The sequence below is a fragment of the Meriones unguiculatus genome, chromosome 19 (assembly GCF_030254825.1).
Source record: "Meriones unguiculatus strain TT.TT164.6M chromosome 19, Bangor_MerUng_6.1, whole genome shotgun sequence".
In the NCBI taxonomy this organism is placed as follows: domain Eukaryota; kingdom Metazoa; phylum Chordata; class Mammalia; order Rodentia; family Muridae; genus Meriones; species Meriones unguiculatus.
Window position 1 is genome coordinate 49,729,257 of NC_083366.1, and position 24,724 is coordinate 49,753,980.

General features: G+C 47.5%; 3 protein-coding genes across 4 annotated transcripts in view; 1 reads left to right on the forward strand and 2 right to left on the reverse strand.

Annotated features, from left to right (window-relative positions):
* Positions 1-9,732, forward strand: part of Bphl (biphenyl hydrolase like) — a 35,153-nt gene extending 25,421 nt beyond the window's left edge. Inside the window, exons 6-8 of one of the 2 annotated variants that reach the window (XM_060372617.1) lie at positions 1,990-2,113; positions 7,297-7,375; positions 9,314-9,732. In XM_060372617.1, coding sequence (XP_060228600.1) covers positions 1,990-2,113; positions 7,297-7,327 — 155 coding nt within the window. In that variant the 3' untranslated portion in view covers positions 7,328-7,375; positions 9,314-9,732. The remainder of the gene's footprint in view (positions 1-1,989; positions 2,114-7,296; positions 7,376-9,313) is intronic. The other variant, XM_021657772.2, reaches the window with a different exon arrangement.
* Positions 9,733-9,963: 231 nt separating this feature from the next.
* On the reverse strand, positions 9,964-13,960 carry Tubb2a (tubulin beta 2A class IIa). Its single transcript, XM_060372616.1, has 4 exons — positions 13,801-13,960; positions 12,461-12,569; positions 12,053-12,163; positions 9,964-11,215 (listed from the first exon to the last, which is right to left on the reverse strand). Exons 1-4 carry the CDS (start codon positions 13,855-13,857, stop codon positions 10,155-10,157), a joined length of 1,338 nt encoding a protein of 445 aa, XP_060228599.1. The 5' UTR covers positions 13,858-13,960; the 3' UTR covers positions 9,964-10,154.
* A 5,975-nt stretch (positions 13,961-19,935) lies between these two features.
* On the reverse strand, positions 19,936-23,979 carry LOC132649211 (tubulin beta-4B chain-like; the record flags this gene model as incomplete). The annotated part of the gene is made up of 3 exons (XM_060372485.1): positions 19,936-22,407; positions 23,452-23,562; positions 23,859-23,979. Coding segments are annotated over 3 exons (303 nt in total), but the record flags the coding sequence as incomplete, so codon positions are not given.
* Between the last annotated feature and the right edge of the window lie 745 nt (positions 23,980-24,724).

Here is a 24,724-nt window from a genome sequence, read left to right on the forward strand (position 1 = left end):
GGGGAAAAAAAAGTGCTATTAAAAAGAAAGAAAGAGGAAGGAAGGAAGGAAGGAAGGAAGGAAGGAAGGAAGGAAGGAAGGAAGGAAACCATGTGAGGCCATTCCCCAGGAAAGTATAAAGTTTGGTGCTTTCTGGGAGAAGGCAATGAAGAGAGGGAAATTGTGTTAAACAATTCAAAAGCACATTCTCACACAGAGAATCATATGGAGATCATCTTACATCTGGACTTAATTAATCTCCCTTCTGTACTTCTGATCTGACAGGAAACTTTTGTTCATGGCTGTGTGCTCAGGTTTAGACACTCTATCCCACATGGGTGATTGCATGGAGTGGAGTCACTCAGACCTGTGCTTGAGGTCTTTGCCTGCCAACAGGATGGCTTTGGGCAGTGACTTGGCTTCTGGAGAACATACTAATACCTCCTTCAGAAAGTTTTTGCAGGGATTAAATGAGATAATACACACTCGGATAGGATGCTACAAATAGTTATCATGAAAGTGCTACCACAGTTATAAAAAAGCACCTAATTTACAAATGTTTGTCTGTATTGAATGAGTTAAAATGTAACTGCCAGCCTGACTTGGTGGCATGTGCCCTTAAACGCAGAACCTAGAAGGCGAGAGACAGGTGAATCTGTGAGTGTGAGGCCAGCCTGGTCTACATAGTGAGTTCCAGTCCAGCAAGACCCTGTCTCAAAAGAAAAGCAATGTAAATGCTGGAGGCATTAACAGGGACTGCTGCAGCACGAGGTTGGAGAGCGGGCTTTCATCAGCATCACCTCATACATCTGGCAGGTGTGCTCTGCCCAGCACCCGGAGAGGAGAGCTTCGGAGACCCAGCTCTGCTTCCCCAGTCAGCTGGTCACCCTCCCTCGGTGGAGAGCAATCCTCAGCCGAAGAGAAGGGCAGAGGCCTGGTCCCAGTGGGCAGTGCCATATGCACTGGATCCCAGCCAGCTCAGGGGTATAGCACTTACTTTCAGCACAGGCAGAGATGGGAGGCAGGTGAAGGAAGCAGCTAATGCAATGGATACCCAGAACCTTCGATACGGCGCACCGTTTGTGTAGCCTCATCACAGCCACGGGCAACCGTGATTACTGCTGTTTCAGACTAAAGCGCTGGCTGGCAAGGAGGCCACCAAGGTGTGTTAGTCAAGAATGGCACTGAGGCACAAGAGTAGCTTGTGTCCTACGTACAAGCGAACTTCACCGTGAAGTCCCCGCACCCTGAGGGCTGGCTAGGCTGCAGCCACTGAGACACAACCTCAAGGGAGAAGGCTGCAGATGCCTTTATCCAAGTGACTGACAGGCTGCTTCTTTGTAATATGTGGGAGTTTCGCTTACTTATTTGATTTTTTTCTATCATTTTACATGAATAATGAATTTAAATCGTTATTTTAGACATTGGTTATAAAATTTGATGATTTAAAAGCTGTTTATTTACTGGTAGAGCATCGGCACAAACAGACAGAGCACAGAACCAGAAGGGAAAGCCAAAAAATGTTAAAACCGGAAGAAACCCCAGATCAAACTAGCTTCCACTGACAGGGAAGCCTAGATGCAGAGGGACATGCATCTCAACAGATTAACAAAAAGAAAGAAAGAAAGAAAGAAAAAACACCTAAGATAATAGAAAAGGTGCACCTTGGCTTGTTCTGGAGGTTCCAGCTGATAAGCAAGTGGCCATATTGCTTTGCATCTTCAGTGAGGCAGCCAGTTACTTCCCGAGTTGGAGAGCAGAAGGGAAGAAAGGATGGGCTGGGGTTTCACAATCCCTTTTAGGTGTATGTCCCCAGTGATTAAGCATGTCCCACAAGGCCACATCCTGAGGCTTTCACTGCTTCCTAATGGCACCCCTCTAGGGACCAACCCTTTGGTGCCTCTGGGAAACATTAAAGTCCAAAGCCTAGCTTCGCGTGTCTCTGCAGAGTTTTGCTTCTTCCCTGCGTTGACTGTGCTAAGGCAGTTCCCTGTGCTCCTCGTCTCTCAGGTAACATCTGCCGCCACCTGCTGCCCCTGGTCCAGTGCCCAACCCTCATCGTGCACGGGGAAAAGGATCCACTGGTCCCACGTTTTCATGCCGACTTCCTTCTCGAGAACGTGAAAGGGTCTCGGTGAGTCTTGTTACAGCTTCACAACTCCTAGGCACCGCAGAGCCTCTGAGGAAATGAGAGAAACCGAGGGAAGGAAAAGATGTGGGAGAAGTGGGGTTTAGGATATATGGCCATCATTTGGTCAGAGAGTACCACAGCATTGAGAACACCACAGACACAGAGGGCCTGAGCTCTGAGCTCTGGCCATCCTCAGCAGAAGGAGCACACTGAGGCCATGGTCTGTAACAAGACCATCACTTTGTGGTGATTTGTAGCAACGATTGGTAACAGTTTGATATACGTGGGGATTTTTAGCTCATTTAAAAAAACAATAACAATAAAAACTATTCATGAAACCAAACCGAGAAAGCAAACTGTCCTTTGGTAGCCAACTGCATAGATACAGTCACATTCTGTATTCAACTCTGAAGCATATTTTTCCTCACTAAAATTATGTTATAAAACTTTACACTATAAAATATGTACTCAGCGCCTCCATGTTCCTGGTTTTTGATGCCTGTGAAAGGTCAGCACTGCTTATCACACCTAGCTTAGGTCCCTGTCCTCAAAGTCCCTGAAGCCCAGAAGGAAAAGTTGGCATCCCAGCAGCCCCACTACCTGTGGATAAGCCTCCTCAGTGTATCTTAACACTTCCCAGGGGATTTAGAATTAAAGGGGGCGGGGGTTCTTATTCCACAGCAAAATACAATTTCACAGCAATTCATATATCTATGTACATGAATTATATGTATATACTTATAATTCTTTACATCGAAAGGCCTCTCTCTCTTCTTTCTACACATTTCTTCTGTATCAGTTCAACCATGAGGTAAACAAAGGCAAGAATGTGAGCACGAACAGCAACCGACTTGGGAACAATCTAGCGTATAAGTGGAGAACAGAGGTAGAAGTTAGATTAAACTTACACTGTGAGTAAATGGACTTTTTCAAAAATTGGAAGTCTGTGGTAAATACGTCATTTTCAGACTTGACTATTATAAAATTATAATACTAAATCGTCGTTGTGGCACAAAATTCAAACAGCTTATTTTCTTACTAATCTTCCAGATGTTTTCTATGCACCTCAGCTGCTTTGTTTTATTTTAGTTTTATACGTTTAGGGTGATGCTTCCAAATGGCATTTTTCCATCTTAAAGATATTTCACTCATATAAAATATCTATTTATACTTCACCTACAAACTTAGCAAAAATTGTTTCATTTTTTTAGATGAGAATTCAAGGGTGGTTAATGTTAAATGTGTTTCAAGCCATTTAGTTGATAAATGACAAGTCCTGGATTTTCTTAAAACAGAGCTTTTTTTCACCATAGCATAACTGCCTCTTATGAATGTACCCTTAGAGAGAAGGTAAGACAGCTATATCAGGTGGCCTGGCTGATTGTTTCCTGCTTCAAAAATGACCAATTTTTTATACGCTGATACTCATGATAAATGCAGAGACTTCCCTTTAAAAAAAAGGGAAACTCATTAAACATCTGTCTCTAAGAGAATTTGGTCTAGGAATTCTGTCTCAAACCCATCTCCTAGCAACAGAATACATCAATATTGAAGAAAAGCATGCCCTTCCTGTGCGTTTGGTGGAAAATCATTTTCTTATGTCGCTACTCTTTGGAACTGACGGATTGGAGGTAAAATATTATGAGCAACGGTTCTCTAAAAAAAAGTAACAGTCTTATTTTCCACTCCTCTTGCTAAAAGAGCCCTTTGTGTTGGGTTGGAACCTGCAAGACCATGGCTGACTTCTTTGGGAGCACAAAGAGAACTGGGTTCCTAAGAGCAGGAAATCCCTGCTGTGCTTCTGCACCATGCCTTGTGAGGCAGGACGGCAGCACACCTCGCCAGACACCTTTAAACTCCACTTCAAGGCATAGTCTGGGCTCATGGGTTTTTACCAAAAAGCGCTTACTACATATGAGTCACACTGCACTGCTTTTACCTCCTTGGAAGGAGACCAGCCTCCAGCTTTGCCAATCTGTCTCCTCCTCTTCTCTTTCCTCCCTTCATAGAGAATTCTCTTAAAAGCAAAGAGGCCTTTGTTTTAAAAGTTTTCAGTTCCAGGCAGCTACATTCTCCCACAAAAGCTCTTGTGTAAAACCCATAGTGAAGTCTGACCGCAGCAGTGAGGTGAGGTGTCTTTGCCTCCTGCCCTGATCCTAGTTTCAGGGCTGCTGTTTAGCCAGAACTCTCTCCTGGATGATGGGCTTCTTGCCTGTGTCGTCTGCCAGCCCTGTTACAAAGCACGCAGCCAGCCCCAGCAGCCATCTGGGAAATCTTGTCAAGTGGTAATTGGTACTCATCATACTCTAGAGCTGGTGTGAAGAGGCTCTTGGAGGCAGCAGGGATGGACTGACTGGAGAGGTTGTGGACCGCACAGATGAGTCAGGCCACTGTGCTGGGAACCAGCTAGCTTGCTGCCACAATGAAGGTGGAGAATTCCTGCTTTAGCCGTCCCCTAAGAAAGACTTTCAACTCTGCAGAAATGTCAGAGCTCCTGTGCAAACATCAAAGCTCACTAAACTGCATGAAGTCCTCGAAGCTTGGTTATAAATCAGGGCCCATGGCATGGGAGATGATTTTGCTCAGCGGTAGGCTGACATAAGCATTCCAAGCGTGTTTAAGGTAGGTGAGGCTAAACTGTGGTGTTTGGCAATATGGATATATTAGGTGCATTTTTTTTTTCATTTCTTGTTTTGTTTTCAGACAGGTTTTCTCTGTGTAATAGTCGTGGCTTTAGACCAGTCTGGCCTTGAACTCACAGAGATCCATCTACCACTGCCTCCTGAGTGTTGGGATCAAGGTCATATGCCACTACATCTAGTTCCCTTTAAGGGGTGGGTGTTAAGACAGGGTATCTCAAAACAGCCTTGGCTGTTGTGGACTTACTTTACTTTGTAAAGCAGGCTGGCCTTGAACTCACTGAGATCAGCCTGCCTCTGCCTCCCCGAGTGCTGGGATTTACAGCTCGGTGGGTGTGCCACCAAGCCCCGCTATTCATACCTTTTTCAACAGCTCTCGGCACGTGATTTAATTTTTACCCCATTGAATAGCTCTCTCAGGATATAATCTATCACATTTTAAAGGTTCTGTGAGTAACAGGGGAGGCATGAGGTAGGAAGGGAGGAAAGCAGAAAGCATGTGTGCAAGCAGGAGCAGTAGGCGTCCAGAGGTTAGGCTCTGAAGGGGCCCGGCTGCACGGCTATGCAGACCTGGGAGCCAGTCAAGCAGGAAAGAACAGTGGTAAAATTGATATGTGCAGAATGACATTGCAGGTTTGCTTCAGCCAAGGGGAGGAGCTAAAGGAGTCCTCTCTGGAAATGAAACAGGCTGAGTAGCAATTGTGACAATGGAATTAAGAGCACCAGACGGTCATTTGACTGTGTGCCCTTGAGTATTTGCACATGACATCTCTAGCTTGTTTTCTGGTGTGTAAAATGTAGGTGCTAGGTATCTTCTCAACTTGACTGTCAACAGATTAAACTAGCTCTACACACACTAGGGGGGTAATTACTTTATTCAGCCCATGGATTCAGGTCTTCATGCCATTCCCAGCACACTCGGGCCCAACCACAATAATGTCTGATAAAATATCTGGGCACCCCAGAACCCAGTCCAATTGACATGCGAACTTAACCATGACTATGGAGAAAGGCTGACAGGGGTATGGCTCCTCTGCACAGACTTCTTGATCTTGGCGTGGCTTTCCTGGAGATTATGTGAATGGAGTGGTAGGGGGTGGGCTAGTTACTGTCTTCTTGTCTGAGTCCCTGAGAGGAGGCAGGTCCTCCTTCTGGAGCAGTGTGAACTGGAGCATGAAGGTGGAACCGGTTCACACCAGCAGCTGAGTTCCCTTTCTCTGCCAGATAGCAAAGCCAGTCCAGGGTTCTGGGGGAGAGAGAGGCTGATGAAAGGCACCTGCTGAAGCCTGTGCTTGCATACCACATCTTGCTGGGAACTCCCACCCCTCATGCCGTGGTGACTTCTCCCCTAAGTGGGACCTTTGCAGAGAAGAGCAGTCAGCTACAAACCCCTGTGGCCACAGCATCCAGTCCAAATAGAAATCCCCGGAGTGGAGGCCTTTTTCACTCAAGAGGAGCAGAGTCTGACCCTTTCCAGGCAAACGTTAGAACCATTTTGCAAAACTTCTCGTAAGGAGAAAAAATGGCTCAGTGGTGGGCGGGGTTAGAGGGAGAGGTGTAACTGTCAGTGCAAAGGCCATGTTGCCTCCATAAAGGCACTATTGACCCCCACGGTTTATGTTTATCATTTACTGCCATTGGTAGGCTCCAGACAGCTTCCTGGAATCTCAGCAGCTCTGTCCCCCCCACACCGCCGTAGATCGCCAATCCTGCAGACCTGGTAGAAGCTAGAGGCGCTCCACCGTGGGTGGGTCGGGGCCACCGCAGTGGTTTGATTTCTTTTTCATGCGTGGGGCATGATTATTGGATTTAAGAAAAGAAACTTCCCCCTTGAGATGTCTGCCCCTCCACCCCCAAATGTCTGGTAGGGTAAAGTCTGTGGGCTGTGCCTTCTAGCTCCACCGGCTGGAAGAAACTTGTAGTTCTCGCATCTTTACCTTTTCCTCGAGGTTTTCTCGAAGGCGAAATCAAAAAAGAAGACATTCCGTTTCTAAATAGGAAGTCTGGTGTGGGCAGTCAGGTCTGCATAGCTTTGAAGCCCGGCCATTGAGGGATGAGAATGGGGCCTGTGTAGTTTGCTGCTGGCCACTTTCTTGATGGACAAGAGCCCCTCACAAAGAACCAGCCGCTCATTTGGTTTTCAGGGAAAGCAGACATGCACATACCCTTCCTGGACAATATATAGGTTCAGAAGATACCGAGAATTTTGTCCCACTTATTCAGAGTGAAGTTGCTATATAGCATGATCATTATGGCCTTGTCACTATCAGACAGCTCAAATGAAGCTTTATTTGAAAGCTAAAAATGTGAGAGTGAAGACAAAAATGCCAATATGGTGAGATCAGTGTCTCATGCCAGCATGACTGAGAGGGGCTGGACCAGCAGAGCTGAGATGACCACCAGGTTTACCCCAACTTAACAGTGCCTCCCCAAGAACTCTAGAGTCTTTTGAAAGATGCCACTTGCTGCAGGACCCCTGCCTTAGAAATAGAAACCTGAACCCGGTAGGGCCCCTTCACTGTCATCTGAGCCTGTGGTTAATCGCAGGCTTTCCTACCAGTTTTCCTGGAGAACGTGATTGTTTGAAAGCCACTCAGTGAAGCATGTGGATCCCTTTGTTGTCTCGGTAAGAAGTGGGTCAGCAGCAGAGTGGCTGCCTGGCCAGGTGTTTGTGCCTGGCTGTGCAGTCCTGTTCCCAGGAGTGAGGAGGGTTTTCCCAGGAGGCTCCAAGCAGAGTGAGGGGGAGGATTTACACTAAGAGAAGGCATCAAGGAGAATAATTTTCTTCATATTTTCTTATGTCCATCCATCCATTCATGCATCCACTTATTCACCCACTTACCCACTCACCCATCCATCCATCCAACCACCCATCCATCTACCCACCCACCCACCTATTCGTTTCCTCAGTCATCATCCGTTCTCTGGCCATCTCCGTATCCACTAATGCTCCCATCCAGCATCTAGAGCAGTTCTCTCATGTTTTTAACATAAAGAACCTTATATCTCCTTTCCCAAGATGTAGGGATGTTGTAGAAAAACTGTAGGCTTCACCTTTACCAGGCTTCATTGTATGGCTAAAAAAGGGATTTGCAGCTGTCCTTGTTGGGAACAGGCAGATTGTAGAAACGGGGCAGGACCGGGGGCAGCTGAGTTGGGCATTCTCTAGATGTACTTCAGGATGGCCGGGTCAGGGTTTCTTGACTTCCAAACCCAGCTTAATTAAGATAAATGGTTATAGTCTGGCCTACGCTCTTGCTTCTGTCACCTCAGCATGCTCAGCAGCTGAGTGTTTTCTGTGTCTTAAAACGTGTAGCTTTGTGCATGCCTGTAGCCCCACACCTGCGTGGTGTGGCTGGTATAACTCCTCCCTTTTAAAACGCGTCTTTTCAACTTAAATGTTTGAGTTACCATGAGTAGCATTATTAGTCTTGCAGCCACCCCTGAAAGATACCAGCCATATATATTTCCTTTCCATTTGATTTTCTTGGTCCTTCCACCCCTGCTACTGGCATGGCAGAATCGCAAGAGGCCCAGCATCTTCTGAGCAGGGCCGCCTTCCTCCAGAGTCCTCCCTATCAGCCGCTCAATTTCTGAGAGCCATCAGCCCTCATCAAAAAGATCAGACAAAGTACAGAGTGTAGCCACTGGAATTTTGCTCCAGTCTATTTCTTTCAAAACCCAGTTGTCACTGTAGACAACATGGCTCGAACTTAACCTTGGCCTCCTAAAAGCTTTGTCTAAACTCTGTTTCTATGCTTTAGAAGCTAATAAATAAAATAGATTTTTTAAAAATTTGTATTTGTTTTTTTTTTAAAAAAATTGCAAATCAGTCCCCTTTGACCAAAATGATATTAAATGGAAAAAGGGGGGGGGGGCTTTCCAGGACAGAGGGGTCCACCAAAGACATGATTTGACAGCTGCAGAAGTAGTTGTGCACACATGGCTGCTGAGGAGTCTCAACACCCACCCAAAATTCCGAAGGCATTTTTCCATCTGTCTGCTGGCTGCAGTCAGGCTTATTTGCTCTGTACCCTGAACGTGACAGATGACTTAGAACCTTATATGAGGTCTGCTGCTGGGGCCTGAGCATTCCTATTTTGCTTGCCCACTCTGCAGATACCTCCCCCCTCCCCAAATAAAAACTCACCTCTGCAACTCAGTGAATTCCCACCATGTCTCACTCTTTTCATCTTTTGAAGAACTGGGGTTATGGTCAATCGCCGTCACTACTATAATTTTTATAGTCATTCCCCCAGTAGTCTTGTTTAAAAAACAAGTTTGTTAAAAATGGATTTTTAAAGTAACTATCAGATCACCTTCTCCACTGTTTTCCAGTCAACCTGTAACTGTTTTTGTTACCTGATGCCAATCCCAACATTGTCACTGTTCAGTGATGGCCTTATGGTCCATCTCTGGAGTGGCAGGAACTTGCACGGGAGTTCACCCTGACATTCACATCCTTGGAATGTTCATATGGTTCTGAAAGAGTGTCTTCAAATGCTAGGGAGAGGGAAACGTTTTTACTCTAGGCCACTGATCAAGCCCTTGGTTTGTCTCTTAGGCTGCATCTGATGCCTGACGGCAAACATAACCTGCACTTACGCTTTGCCGATGAATTCAACAAGTTGGTAGAAGACTTTCTACAGTGAGATTCCAGGAAGCCTTCGGTGTCTGGGGGATTCTGTACTGAAGGACCATGCCAACCCTGTTACCAGGATGCTCCACATGGCCTTCTCTTGCTTTTCACCTCAGTTCACAGACAGAACGGTCAGGTTTTTTATACTCCCTATGGTGTAACTATGCAAGCAAGAAAAACTGCATACCCAAATCAGGTTATAGTTTCAGTGGCTGCAAAAACATGAATATTGGCGTTTTTAACATTAAATCGTGAGTTTCTATCATTGTCCTGAAAGCAAATTCTTTTATCGAAAGGCAAATTTTACCGTAATTTGTTTTCAAATAAATTTCATGGTAATCATCTGTAGTGTTTGTGTTTGCTATTTTAGCACATCTTGAATTTACAACATATTTTTATTGCCTGAGAATTAAAAGCTTTTGATTAAGTCCTTGATTTGACAAGTTCATAGGGTATCTGGAATGCTAACAATTAAAACACTAATCAAGTCCCACAGTGTTATTACACCCTGAAGCTTTGTATTTCAGAAAAAAAAAAAAAAAAAGATAGGATGTCGAGGACAAAAGGACCACAGGTTTTATAGACATGCTTTTTTATTAGTATAGATTTCTTAGACAATACTGTAATCTTGAAAGGAGGTTCAAACTATAACGTCAACAGTGAATTTCTGATAGAGGCAAACTGAGCACCATAATTTACAAATAGAAAGACCATGCTGAAGGACAACAGAAGTTCACTAAAGGTGCACAATGTATCTGAGAAGTTCTTAAGCCTCATCCTCGCCCTCCTCCTCCTCGAACTCGCCCTGCTCATCAGCTGTGGCATCCTGGTACTGCTGGTACTCAGACACCAGGTCATTCATGTTGCTCTCCGCCTCGGTGAACTCCATCTCGTCCATGCCCTCGCCCGTGTACCAGTGCAGGAAAGCCTTGCGCCGGAACATGGCGGTGAACTGCTCCGAGATGCGCTTGAACAGCTCCTGGATGGCCGTGCTGTTGCCAATGAAGGTGGCTGACATCTTGAGGCCTCGAGGAGGGATGTCACACACGGCCGTCTTGACGTTGTTGGGGATCCACTCCACGAAGTAGCTGCTGTTCTTGTTCTGCACGTTGAGCATCTGCTCATCCACCTCCTTCATGGACATGCGGCCCCGGAAAATGGCGGCCACGGTCAGGTAGCGGCCATGGCGGGGGTCGCAGGCGGCCATCATGTTCTTGGAGTCGAACATCTGCTGGGTGAGCTCGGGCACTGTCAGGGCTCGGTACTGCTGGCTGCCCCTGCTGGTCAGAGGTGCGAAGCCTGGCATGAAGAAGTGCAGGCGCGGGAAGGGCACCATGTTCACAGCCAGCTTGCGAAGGTCTGCGTTCAGCTGGCCTGGGAAGCGCAGGCAGGTGGTCACCCCGCTCATGGTGGCTGACACCAGGTGGTTGAGATCGCCATAGGTGGGTGTGGTCAGCTTGAGAGTGCGGAAGCAGATGTCATACAGAGCCTCGTTGTCGATAGAATAGGTTTCATCTGTGTTCTCCACCAGCTGGTGCACGGAGAGGGTGGCGTTGTAGGGTTCCACCACGGTGTCAGAGACCTTGGGTGAGGGCATGACGCTGAAGGTGTTCATGATTCGGTCTGGGTACTCCTCTCGGATCTTGCTGATGAGCAGGGTCCCCATGCCTGAGCCGGTGCCTCCCCCCAGTGAGTGGGTGAGCTGGAAGCCCTGGAGACAGTCACAGCTTTCGGACTCCTTCCTCACCACATCCAGGACAGAGTCCACCAGCTCGGCACCTTCTGTGTAGTGGCCCTTGGCCCAGTTATTTCCTGCACCGCTCTGGCCTGCCAGGAAGGAAGAGAATATTATACAAACTTAAGCATTGAGGGTGGTGTCATTGGACTGTGAAGGAAAAGGAAGAACTGGCCTTAGAAAACATCCAGTGGTCTTTTTGATACACTGTTTTATAGGAAGGAAATATTGTCCATGTATCCCTGACCTTAAAGACTCTGGGGATCATAATAAAGTAAGAATTAAGTGTGAGGGCTAAAAAGATGGCTCAGAGGTTAAGAGCACTGGCTGTTCTTCCAAAGGTCCTGAGTTCAATTGCCAGAGATCTTGTACCCTCTTCTAGTATACAGGCAGAATAATTATAAATAGTAGTAAATAAATAAATAAGTAAAACTTTTTTTTTTTTAAATAATCAAGTTTGAGGAAGAGGACACATTTTAACAATACTCAGTAGCTTCTAAAATTAAGCACGGAGAACATTCTGTAAAGATTCTTCATTAGGCATAATTAAAGAGGCAGGGGAAGGCAGCTCTAAGCACTTGGTCTACACCTTGGTCACTGAAGTGGTTACCTGGCATCGCTGGCCCTTTGAAGTGTCCTGCAGCCTGTGATGCCCTCTTTGAAGACTTTCATCTTCTCACCCCTCCCTCCCCCAGAGGCTGCTCCTCATGGAGGCCTTTCACAGCCTCAACAGGCCCACACTCTCCTCTGAGCTGCCAAGGGTGGCCACAGACATGATCTTGTCAGCTGCATAGGGCAGGCCAGGATTTGCGGTCTGTGGGACACAGGCTCAGCTGGGCACTGCACACAGAACACAGAATTGTAAAGCCCGTGGCTGCTAGGAAGGGAGTGAGTCATTTGGCCGGCTCTCATGGAGCATGACGACATACCAAACACAAAGTTGTCTGGCCTGAAGATCTGGCCGAAGGGTCCCGACCTCACTGAGTCCATGGTGCCCGGCTCCAGGTCCACCAGGATGGCCCGAGGTACATATTTGTTGCCTGTGGGGACAAGAGCTGACTTACAACTGGGCTTGGCAAGGAGATAGATGTAGCAGCAGAACTCATTACAAAAATCCCAGCTTTGAGACAAAGGAGGAAAAGAAAATGGAGAGGCAGAGTGTGCTTATTCATGCCAAACATGCAGAGGTCTCCAGAACTACAGCACACATTTTTTTTTTTCCAGATGGCATTGTAAGTGAGTATGCAAAAGGCATTTTCTTGTTTGCATGCTCCTAGGCCACTTCCTCTGCCACAGAATGGAAAGCAAGTCTGATATCCAAACATCCAAACCCTTACCAGCAGCTTCATTGTAGTACACATTGATTCTCTCCAGCTGCAAGTCACTGTCGCCATGGTAACTGCCGGTGGGGTCGATGCCATGCTCATCGCTTATCACCTCCCAAAACTGCAATGAAGAGAGTCACATGAGCTTAGGATCTAACTGTCACTCAGAAAGGTCTTGATCAGACAGCAGGCAAGAGCCCAGTGAGCTGCTGGCCCCTATGTGTTTGGGCAGCAGCTGCTGCAGAGGGTCTTAAAAATGCGCAGTGCACCGGCCATGTTATGACCACAGATGCTGGGCTGGGAGGAGCCTGGAGAAGGAAGTGAGTACAGCAGATCCCCTCCCAGAACTGCAGAGGCAGTGGTTCTCTATCACTCCAGGCAGGGCTGAATGTTACTAGGTACAGGCTAATGGATGGGGAAGGCAGAAGGGAAGATCAGGTGCCCCGCCCCCTGCGCCTCCAGGGATCAATGGCTCCTGGCACAGACTTCAAGGCAGCTTTCAACAACCCAGTTTTATACCACTGACCTACATATTGGCTTCCGTATATTGACCCCAAGCTAGGAATGTTTGGCGATGGGCAGCACGATCCTGAGAGGGCGCCTGGCAGCCCTGGCAAAAGCCATCCTCAGGATGGAGCCTCCATTGTAACTTGGCAGCAGGAAAGGGGGTGGGGAGGTTGGGTGGGCAAGATGGCGGTGCTGAAAGAGACCTCGTCCTTGTACAGGCACCCGCCCACACCCATGTTAAAAGCCCACTGCTGCCTCCCGACCGTCGTCGGGTCTCACAGCCCCTGTTCCGTGCAGTGTCACAACGGAGGAGAAAGACGACCGTAGCATTTTGTGTCACGTCTAGTCCAGCCCTCGTAAGAGAATCTGTCTAACACCCTCGTCTGTTGGCCCAAAGACACGCCTCTGTAACATCTGTCAAACCAATGACACTGCATTTTTTTTTCATTCAAATGACAGACCAAAAAAAAAAAAAAAAATACAAATTACATTTGATATGAGGTTCTCAACGCAGATGACAGTGATCCCGACCCAAATTTTAGAGACGAAAAAAAAAAAAAAAAAAAAAAAAAACAAGACAGAGTAATGCCAACTGCACCTCCGTAGAAGGGCTGCGTCTCAAAGCAATGTAATGGACCTTTGATTTAAGACACCCGGTCGGGCGCGCATCGTGGCTGAAAGACCGGCTCCCAGGACCCGGCCCGCCCAGTAGCCATCGATGGAATGCGTCACTAGCCTGGGCTCCTCTGGATCCCCCAGGCTCGGCCTGCCCCCTCCCCCAACAACCTTGGGACCCCGACCCAAGCGGGCGACCCCACCCACACCCTCCCCGGGGGCGCGCCCACCTTAGCGCCGATCTGGTTGCCGCACTGGCCCGCCTGGATGTGCACGATCTCGCGCATGGTGCTGGCTGTAGAAGGGGTGGTGGCGCTGGCCCTCGGAGTACTGCGTGGACGGAGGGCTAGGGAGCGCAAAGACCTGTCGCCCTCCCCCAGCTCCGCCTTTTATAACCGGGGACCCGCCCGGCCGCGCTGACGTCACGGGGGGGGGCAGGGCCGAGGGGCGGGCGCGGCGGGGACTGCGGCACCGCGAGAGGGAGCCGGGGCGCGGTGCGAGGTGCCGGGCCACGCGCCCTGCAGCCTGCGTCCCAGCGCCACTGCGCCCCTCGGCGGGTCCTGCTAGCTTCCCCGTCGGCGTCCACCTGAGCTGCTGGTCTGCTGGCGAGGTCACACTCGGGCTTCTCCCCCACCCCGCTCACTCCCAACACTCAGGGGCTAGAGATTGGGCTCCCGCCTCCCCAGTAGCAGGACAGGTGTGTCCCCACGCTCTTGGCCTCGGAGCCCGGAACCGAAGATGCATCTCCATTGGAAGTCCTTCTGAAAAGGGGGCGCCTGCATGCTGAGCAGAGGCTTGAACTCCCACCCGGTCCTCTTTCGAGCGTGGGTGGTAATTGAGGGAGAGCTAAAACGCCAGGCGTGGTACCGCGTGGGGGGAGGAGGGGAGGATCCAGAGAGGGTCTGGGCTTACTTCAAGGACTGCAAGGCTGAGCTCTGCAGATAGATTACCGGGTCAAATCCCAAAACTAGATTTGCCATCAGTCTGCTCTGAACCCTTGGGTCCTAAAAGCTTCTTGAAAGTCGAAATTTCTGCCGTGCGCACGTGCTGGAGCGAGAGAGCGAGGGGAGGAAGGGGAGGAATCTTGTACAGCGCTGAGGTCAAGGGTACTCCTCCAAATATTAGGCTACCAATGAGGTAATTTCAGTAGCCACTAGCCACAGGTGGCTATTGAGCTCTTGAAACGCAGTGCCCTTCCGGAGTTAAAATGTTGCTGTCTGAGCTACACAACAATTTTCACCGGCTCGGGAACCTAGCCAGAGAACTCCACAACAGGTCACAGTGACCGTGTTTGGATACAGTGTTTGAAATATATATATATTTTTTAATGATTCACTTTTTTTTCTACTTTTAAAGATGTGATAATCAGCTGCTGGGAGGTGGTGGCGCACGTCATTAATCCCGGCACGTGGGAGGCAGAGGCAGGAGCTTCTCTGTAAATTCGAGGCCAACCTAGCTAAAACGCAGAAACCTTTTCTCGAAACAAAACAAAACAAAATAAAAAAGGGGGGAGGGATAACCAGGAAAATGTAAAAACTGTGATGCAGCCCACACGCAGGGCTCACATTACACTTTTCTTGGCCAGCACTGTTCTACAGTAGGCATCATTACTGCCCCGATTCTTCCCATCAGAAAGCAAGGTTTAAAATCTGACCAGCTAGAAAGCCAAACCCTGGGTGAGTTTCGAAGGCTTGGGTGAGGCCTGGACCAAAGGGAGTTATTCTTCATTGGGTCTGGAACAGTCGACAGGTAAACAAGAGCCTCAGCCTTTGTCTCTTGAGATCCAGTTTCTTCAAACATTAAATAATTACAGGTGCCTTGCAGCCGGCTTTGTGAGCAGGAAATGAGAAGGCATATATGAAAGCAGGTTGGGTTTATGGAGCGAAAATGCCTCCATAAAGTCCAAGGCGATGCCGCTGTAAATGGGAAACCTGCTGTATTAATATCCGGTCATCCGCTTAGGTGGAAGCCGCAAGCCAGTCACCCGCCATTAAGCCTGGGCTAAGCCACATCTTCATTGGCCCTGCTTCAGAGATCCAGACCTCCAGGCTCCTCCATCCTAGCAGGCAGGCAGCGCTGTACCTCACGTGGGGATGGGTGTCCTAAAAATGCTCTTCTTTCTCCCACCCCGGAAGCTGTTAGGTCCCCACTGACAGCTTGTCCAGCTGATACTCTTCCAAGGGCCAAGGCCTGACCCCCATCTTCTTCCCACTCTGCCTCCAGCTCCACATCTTGGCTCTTCATGATCAGCCAGAATCTCCCAGAACCTCTGCAGAAATTCTCCCCGTTCCGGAGAATGTCGCTGGTTGTGGCATTTCACGAGGGTTTCCTGGAGAGAGTTGCCTACTGGCCTTTGTCGCTTCGCTCATAATGGAAGTTTTTAAGGCCAAGAGGAAAAGAGACTATGATCCTGGGGAGGTGAGGTCCCCAAGCAGGCAGAGAGTGGGTCACCTCAGGGAATGAGGTGACTCTACTGCTTCCTAGCTGGGTCCCCCAGCAACTCACCTCACCTTTGAGCCTACCTCATCAGATGGAAATACGGCACTGAGGGAGGAGCAGCACCCAATGTGCTCTGGACACTGAGTGGTCCTAATGCAAGAAAACAGTGGCTGTTGCTCAGGGCAGGCACAGGCTCCTGGGGACCATCAGCTTTGGGCATTATCAAGTCAGCCTGCTTCCGCCATTGGGCACCCAGCCTTGATGTCAACTAGGGAAACCGATTTTAAACAATGCCTGCCCTGCCCCGTAGTGACTCATCTGAGGGCTGAGTCTGCTTTACTCTCTCTCCGCAGTCTGAATAGCCATTATCACAATGCGTGGCTGCTTTGTGGCTTTCAGAGTGTAGACAGGAGGAAATGAGCCAAGTAATCCCCCAACCCCTGCCCAAGCTAACACTGCCCTAAAACAGGTCTCTCATTGTTTTATGGAAAATAATTAGCCCCTCGCTCCTTTTATCTGTTTTTCTTGTCTAAAAGGAGCAGATCTGCTGGACAGGTGACGGAGGGCAAGGGACAACAGTGTCCTCCAATCACAGGCCATTTCCTGCTTGAGAACTGCCGTCGCCAGCATCATCCCTGCCTCGAAGGCATTGCAGAGTAGCGATGACACAATTTAGACCAGAATGTGGAGAGCTGAGCATGGACTCAAGTCTCTCATCCTGCCCTGTTTCTCACCTTGCGTTCACCAGGTTCCACCCGGGAGGGTCCTAGGAAGAAAGCTTTGGTGAAATGTGCTCTGTGGGTGAGTGGCAAGTTAGCTGCAACAGAGCTGATGCCCCATCTATAGGTGACAGGCATACCTGAGGCAGATAGGTTAGTTTACTCATAAGGGGTGTAAAATTTTGAGGGCACTCGTTTCGGCATTTACCCCAGATGTGTTAAATTTTCACCAGATGATAATTGAGAATAAATGTATAGTGATAGATTTCAACCACCTTCAAAGATGTGTCATGGTTCCTTTTTACAAGCATGAATCTCCTTTGGAGATGGAAGAGGTACCTCCTAGACAAGCTTGAACTCATGTTAAGCTCTCACCCCATAAATAAATGCATGTTGTGAACATACTTCTTGGTTATAAAATTAAAATATTCAGAGCTGGCACGATGGCTCAGCAAGGAAAGATGCTTGCCATACAAACCTGGCCACTGAGCTTGATCACTGGAATCCCCATAAAGGTGGGCAGAACTGACTTCGCAAACTGTTGTCCACATGCGTGTAATTGCACTTGGGCACATATGCACATATACAATTTTTTTTTTAAAATATAGAAAATAGTTGAGGGAGGGGACTTCTATCAGGATATATAATGAATAAATTGTGAAAAATAAAAATTAAATTAAAAAAACAAAACAAAATGAAAATCAAACAAGAAAATATAGAAAGTATTAAGAGGTTTGGTGTATCCACTCATCCCTAGATGTGTCTGTTTCAGTATCGATATTTGATGCTAATATCTTCCTTTTTCCTCCACTTGTGGGTTGAAGACTTTTCCTTCTGAACATCATTTTAACATTTATGCCTTCGTGATTAAGAACAAATACTATCTTACTTCTTAAACACAATGTCACAAAGTCTCATTATATGAAAACATCCCCAGCTGCTGCCCATCACTTGGACCATACTGAATCCTCTGAATGAATTCTGTCTCATATGGCCAAGGCTGTTTTGTGTGAGCAGAAAAATCTCTTTCCTGCCCCCCATTCCCTGACTGGTAAGAGCACAGGCCACAGGGGCTTAGTGAGTGGATGGAAATCCCAAACACCTAACCTCTTTGTGACCTCTTCCTCATCTGTGAAGTGGGAATAGTCATACCCTCTGCATCTGTAGCTTCATCTCTCCATATTGAAGGAGTCAAAAATATTTGCTGTAAATGCTTGCGGCTGGGCATGTATCAACTTTGTTGTCATTGTCTAAACAATACAATGTGAACACCCAGTAAATACAACAAGATATGTATAATGTCAGGCATTGTTAGTAACCTAGAAACAATCTGCTGGCCATAGGAGGCTGTCCATAGGCTGTGCAGATTCTATACTGTTTTGTACAAGAGACTTGAACATCTAAGCATCTCCGTAAACACTGAGGGACAACTGTACCTTCCTAGGGCTGTTACGAAGACTGAAGAGACTGACCTGCGACAGCAGTTACAATGCCACCTGCCACATGACACATGTTGCTATGTAAATCTGAGCTGTTGCAGCTGGCATGATGGTAGGCCCCTCCTTGCCCTCTTTTCTCCTTCACCCATTCAGGGAGCTTGTATTTCTTATTATTCTTGCAACTGTATTAGAATATCTGATAGGGGCTTCTGATTGCAGAGGGTTCAGTTTGTGTCCACTCTGCCCCGTATGCTCCTTTATAGATTAGAATCAACATGTGTCAGTGCCATAGTTTGTATTTTCTGTATCCCCCAAATGCTTATGTGGTAAAGGCTTGCTCCCTAACTTCTGGCCCTTTAGGAGGTGGTGGAGCCTTTAAGAGGTGGGGTTTAGTAGAAGGAAGTGAGGTCACTGACAGAGTGCCCTAGAGGGGGATACTGGGAGTCTAGCCCCAGCTGCTGTCTTTCCTTTCTTAGCCACCATTCACAGAGCACCTCCCTTCACCATACATTTCCACCTTAGAGTATACATCCACCGCAGGCCACAAAGTAACGAGTCAACCAGTCGTGAAGGGGAACTGCTGAAACCTCGAGCCAAGTGAAACTTTCCTCCTTACAACATTTTTTTTTTCATCCTGGGTATTTTGTCACAGTGACAGAAAGCTGACTGACACTACTTTCTTTGTGATACTCTAGTTCAGTAGTTATCAACCTGTGGGTCAGGACGCCATTGGGGGTTGAATGACCTTTTCACAGGGTCAAATATCAGACATCCCGCATATTGAATATTTACATTATGATTCGTAACAGTGGCAAAATTACAATTATGAAGAAGCAACGAGGTAATTTTATGATTGGGGGTTTTACCATAACATTAGGTACGTGTAGTAAAGGGTCACAGCATTAGGAAGGCTGAGAACCACTGCTCAAGCTAACTGAACCTTTTCCATGCTCTGCACCCCATGCGTGTACATCCTTCTGTTATCATCCATCCTCTTGGCCTATGAGAAGGACCAGTGACCTGTAGATGTGACAAAACAGTGGCTCTCGTTAGAAGCAAGCTGAGACATCCTTTGAATGTTCCTCCCTAAGCAAGCCCCTTGAGCCTGCAGGTCCCCTGGGAAGCCCTGCACCATGTAGGGCAGTGGAGTGACCACCTCGATGAGGTACCAAGAACCCAAGAGACCTTGTTCCCATTACTTTGCAACTTTGTTTACTTCATTACCTATTCACAAAGCACTGGCTTTCACATCTCACCAAGATCTGTTGGCCAAGGAATTTGGGTGGAGCTGAACAGGCCACCCCCGACCTGGCTAAGCTAGTGTAGAAATAATACTATTCAGATCTTCCAGAACATTTCTGAGCCCAAGATCTGTTCATTTTTGCTTTCAAGACAAATAGCAACTTGGGAAGTTTGACATCAATATTTTCTTTTTTTCTGAAGGGAAGGAAGCCACTTATTTGAACAGAGCCTAAAAACCCTGCCTTTGCTGAAAACATGTTTTGCAACAAATATTTGCAAGCACGGGGGAGAGAGCCTGACTCAGGGATGGTTGCCCTGTGTGTTCTTCAATGAGGTCCTTTCCTAGCCACACTGCAGTACTGCAGCCTCTGATCCAGAAACAATCCCTCCCTCTGCCCTCCCCACCATGGTCGATGCTGCTTTTTCAAGAACAGTCTGCATGGGAGGCTAAATTAAAGGAATACCCAGGGAAAGTGCTTTCAAAATACCAAGGGACCTCCTCTGTCTAAAAAGGAACACTGAAATAAAATTTTCAACAGTGTTTATTGGGCCAAGAGCACTTCAGCCATGAAAATAAAACAAAACAAAACAAAAAAAACTACCGACCAGGGCCATCCTGACTGTGAAGCTGGGATCTTCAGGGAACCCCCCAATCCCTCCTGGTTCTTATGATTCCTTTATATCCCAGATAAATCCTAGAAATACTTAATTAGTTGGAAGGGGTGCTCCTTTTCATCTGTCACTATAGATGCCTAATTGCCACATGTACAAAAACAGTCCTGAGCATTATCTTCATATGTCAGATATAGATGAATTTTAAAGTTTTCCCCCTATAATTGGCCCCTATACCTGCACATAACACATCTATGGAACCAACCAATCATGGATGAAATATATCAAAAATAAACAACTATTTGCATAACTTTGCCATTGTATCAGAGTTTATCTGTAATCTAGAGACAACATCCAGTAAACATGAGGAAATGTGTAGGTTATATGCAAATATTTGGCCATTTTATTGGCATCTATAGGGACCAATCCCCTTGGAAACCAAGAAGTAATAGTATTTTATAGCCCCAAATGTTGTTTCTATTAATCAATACTTTGTGGCTAATCTAACATGCAGTGCAATATATAAACACATATATATTTCATTATAAGGAACCTATGTGACCTCTCTACAGTCAGGTCAACTTTGCCATTTGGCAAAACAAGCACAGTATTTACTAATGAATGAGCTAAGTTATTTACTCTGTGATAAGCACAGGTTTATCTGGGTCCAAAGACCATGTTATTTCCAGTCTACACAGTCCATGTGTATTAGGCAGATTCTACAATGACCCTTCTCCAACTGTTCAACTAATCTAGGTACTGATGAGATGGATTTTATAGCCAGTTAGGTTTTATGTCTGTTAGCCGTAAGGTTTCCTGAGTTAGGCTGTCTCTAATGGTCCCTAAAACAAGACTGTTTGCAGATGGTGTCAGAAGAGTGCTTCGGTTTGGACCACCAGGCTGAGGATGCTCTCCTGGTGGCCTTAAAGGAGGAGCAAGTGTGTTGTGGTGAATGGCCAGGCAGCGTCAAGATATAAAGAGTAGCCTTTTGTCAATAGCCTCAGAGATGAGAAGACCCTTAGATGAATTGCTTGAAACAGGCCTCTGAGTTTCAGGTGACAGTGTAGACCAAGCTGGTCCACTCTGTAGGGTCCTGAGGGAAGGATTCATCTTCACTGTTGAGTTTCTGGTCCCTGGAGACTGTAGAATGACTGTGTCACTTTCAGCCACTCATGTCATAGTGACTTACTGCACAGAAATATAGGGCTAGTGCGGTTGTCCTTTGGTACCCATGGAAAAGCGTTACATAAACCTGCAGATGTGAATTCCTTCCGTAAAGCAGCTCACATATGCCTAGGACATCCCACATGACCTCGTATGCTTTAAATCATGAGCCAGAACACCTAAGCAGTGTAAATGTCATGTAAGTAGCTCTTTGTACTGTAGTGCTTATGGACAGTGACAAGAAAAAGTCTATGCATGCCTCATACAGATATAACCTTTCATCCAAATAGTTTCCAATTGAGGTTGGCTTAGTCTGCAGATAGGGAGCCTATGGACATAGAGGGATGGTTATGCCTGACTCCTTCCATGATGTGGGATGGGAGACTTAACAGCAGATATTGAGAATGGTCTGGAGCTTAGGAAGCACAGGAAGGGTCCTGCAGAATGAAGCCGAGGAAGACAAGGAACCCAAAAGCTTGCACCAGAGAGAAGATGGTACCATGCACCATCACGCCTATTGTCCACGTTTACTTTCAGATCTTGGTGCTCCTGGCCTAAGTATTTTATCCCCTCCCTGGGCCTTCATGAAGCAAGGCTTTGAATCCCTTCTGCTCCAGGAAGGCCCTAGACCCAGAACTGAAGGAACAGTCCAAGGATGTTGTCACTCCTTTGATTGCTCCCGTGTAAAGGGATGTCCCTGGGCACCTCTGACCACACCAGCTCCAAGACTGACGTCATTTTATCAGTGCCTCAGTGACAGCTGCACTGGTGCCTTAGCCCCTCCCCACCTATTTTACTCTTAGTATCAGCATCCTAGGTAGAACATAACCTCTGTGGGGGAGCATGAGCATTTCCAGAGAAAGGGTGGGTGGCTACATGGCCGGTCAGGGGTGCAGAAAGGGCACTATGCTCACACCCAGCACTCTCAGGTCCACATTCAGCTGGCCTGAGGAGTGCAGACCAGTGGTCACCCCACTCCTGGTGACTGACACCAGGTAGGTGAGGTCATTGTATATGGGTGTGGTCAGCTCGAGGGTACAGAGGCAGATGTTATACAGGGCTTCCTGTGTTCTTCACCAGTTGGTGCCCAAAAAGGGTGGCATTGTAGGGCTTGCCCTTGCTAGCTGAGACTGTGGGAAAGGGTCTGATGTCTAAGCTGGTGCCACCCTCAGTGCCGTCTGTGTAGTGGCCTTTTGCCCGGTGATTTCTGTGCTGTTCTGACCTGTCAGAAGAAAGAGAATATTAAAAAGACACACAGAAGTTATACCATTCAGACTATGAGGGGCAAGGTGGGACTATTCTTGGGATCCCTTGGATAATCTTTGAGGCACACTTTTGTTGCCAAAGGTAAAATTTCCATGGATTAATGACCCTGGAAAAGGTTGAAATCCAGAGTGTTGGGGAAATGTTGATCACAGTTGCTAAGCTACGGCCAAGGGGAGTTGAGGCCCTGCTGTGCTGTTGCCATAGAAACAACAATGTTCTGTACATGTCAGGAAGCTGAGAGGATTCTGAGTTTTTACCACTCAGAAACGTCTGAGATGAAAACGCTCAGCCTGCTTTTAAGCAGCACACAATATATACATATGTCAGCTATTGTATGGCACCTCATTACTATCTTCAGCTGTTCTGGTTTTATATATTGGTTTAAAAACTTTAAAAAAAATCACCTTTTCAAGAATGAGGAGTACAGGGGAGGCTAGAATCAAGCTGAGGGGCTGAATGTGGTAGCCCATGCCCAGTAAAGCCAGCACTTAGGTGGTAGAGGCCAGAGGGTCATCCTGGGTATAATGAGACTGTCTCAAATAAACAACTTGAGGGAAAGGAGTTGCTTATGAAAATAAGCATGGAGAACATTCTGTAAAGACTCTTCATTAGGCATAATTAAAGAGGCCGGGGAAGGCAGCTCTAAGCACTTGGTCTACACCTTGGTCACTGAAGTGGTTACCTGGCATCGCTGGCCCTTTGAAGTGTCCTGCAGCCTGTGATGCCCTCTTTGAAGACTTTCATCTTCTCACCCCTCCCTCTCCCAGAGGCTGCTCCTCATGGAGGCCTTTCACAGCCTCAACAGGCCCACACTCTCCTCTGAGCTGCCAAGGGTGGCCACAGACATGATCTTGTCAGCTGCATAGGGCAGGCCAGGATTGCGGTCTGTGGGACACAGGCTCAGCTGGGCACTGCACACAGAACACAGAATTGTAAAGCCCGTGGCTGCTAGGAAGGGAGTGAGTCATTTGGCCGGCTCTCATGGAGCATGACGACATACCAAACACAAAGTTGTCTGGCCTGAAGATCTGGCCGAAGGGTCCCGACCTCACTGAGTCCATGGTGCCCGGCTCCAGGTCCACCAGGATGGCCCGAGGTACATATTTGTTGCCTGTGGGGACAAGAGCTGACTTACAACTGGGCTTGGCAAGGAGATAGATGTAGCAGCAGAACTCATTACAAAAATCCCAGCTTTGAGACAAAGGAGGAAAAGAAAATGGAGAGGCAGAGTGTGCTTATTCATGCCAAACATGCAGAGGTCTCCAGAACTACAGCACACATTTTTTTTTTCCAGATGGCATTGTAAGTGAGTAGGCAAAAGGCATTTTCTTGTTTGCATGCTCCTAGGCCACTTCCTCTGCCACAGAATGGAAAGCAAGTCTGATATCCAAACATCCAAACCCTTACCAGCAGCTTCATTGTAGTACACATTGATTCTCTCCAGCTGCAAGTCACTGTCGCCATGGTAACTGCCGGTGGGGTCGATGCCATGCTCATCGCTTATCACCTCCCAAAACTGCAATGAAGAGAGTCACATGAGCTTAGGATCTAACTGTCACTCAGAAAGGTCTTGATCAGACAGCAGGCAAGAGCCCAGTGAGCTGCTGGCCCCTATGTGTTTGGGCAGCAGCTGCTGCAGAGGGTCTTAAAAATGCGCAGTGCACCGGCCATGTTATGACCACAGATGCTGGGCTGGGAGGAGCCTGGAGAAGGAAGTGGGTACAGCAGATCCCCTCCCAGAACTGCAGAGGCAGCGGTTCTTTTATTCCAGTCTAGGGAAAATTTCTGTAACTCAGGGATGGAAGGCTCTTGACACAGGCTCAGTACCTCACTGAACTATACAGGTTTATATCTGTCATACTGGCCTCTGGTCCTAATCAGAAGAGAATAAGTGAGTTTGGTGAGAAGGAGCATCAAAAGGAACAGCACAGCCATGGAAGGAGCTGGCTATTATTAGCACGCAGTTTCCATTGTTGGCCTCGAACAGGAAAGGAATGGGGGAGACATTTCTGTACCATGCCCACCCAAACAGATGTGGAGTTTCTCAAAATGACTTGCAGAAACTGGGAGCCAAACTGGTGGGGAATCAGCGTGGCCCAAAATCAGGTCACTTACATAGCTAGCAGTGTTCTCTCTGCTCAGAAGATTCTGTGTTGGAGCTGCTCAGGCAGACAGAGGGCACCTGAGTGCCTGGAAACGCAGTAAAATTAAGCGGCATTTGGAAAGGATGAGAAGCCTGACAAAGGTATGGTGAAGCTAAAGCCAGGGGTAAG

Excerpts from the sequence above, each read along its gene's own strand:
- Tubb2a (XM_060372616.1), bottom strand. The coding sequence starts at position 13,857 with ATGCGCGAGATCGTGCACATCCAGGCGGGCCAGTGCGGCAACCAGATC. Across the intron at positions 12,164-12,460 it reads GTACTACAATGAAGCTGCTG|GCAACAAATATGTACCTCGG; the intron begins GTAAGGGTTTGG and ends TTGTCCCCACAG. Across the intron at positions 11,216-12,052 it reads GCCAGACAACTTTGTGTTTG|GCCAGAGCGGTGCAGGAAAT; the intron begins GTATGTCGTCAT and ends CCTTCCTGGCAG.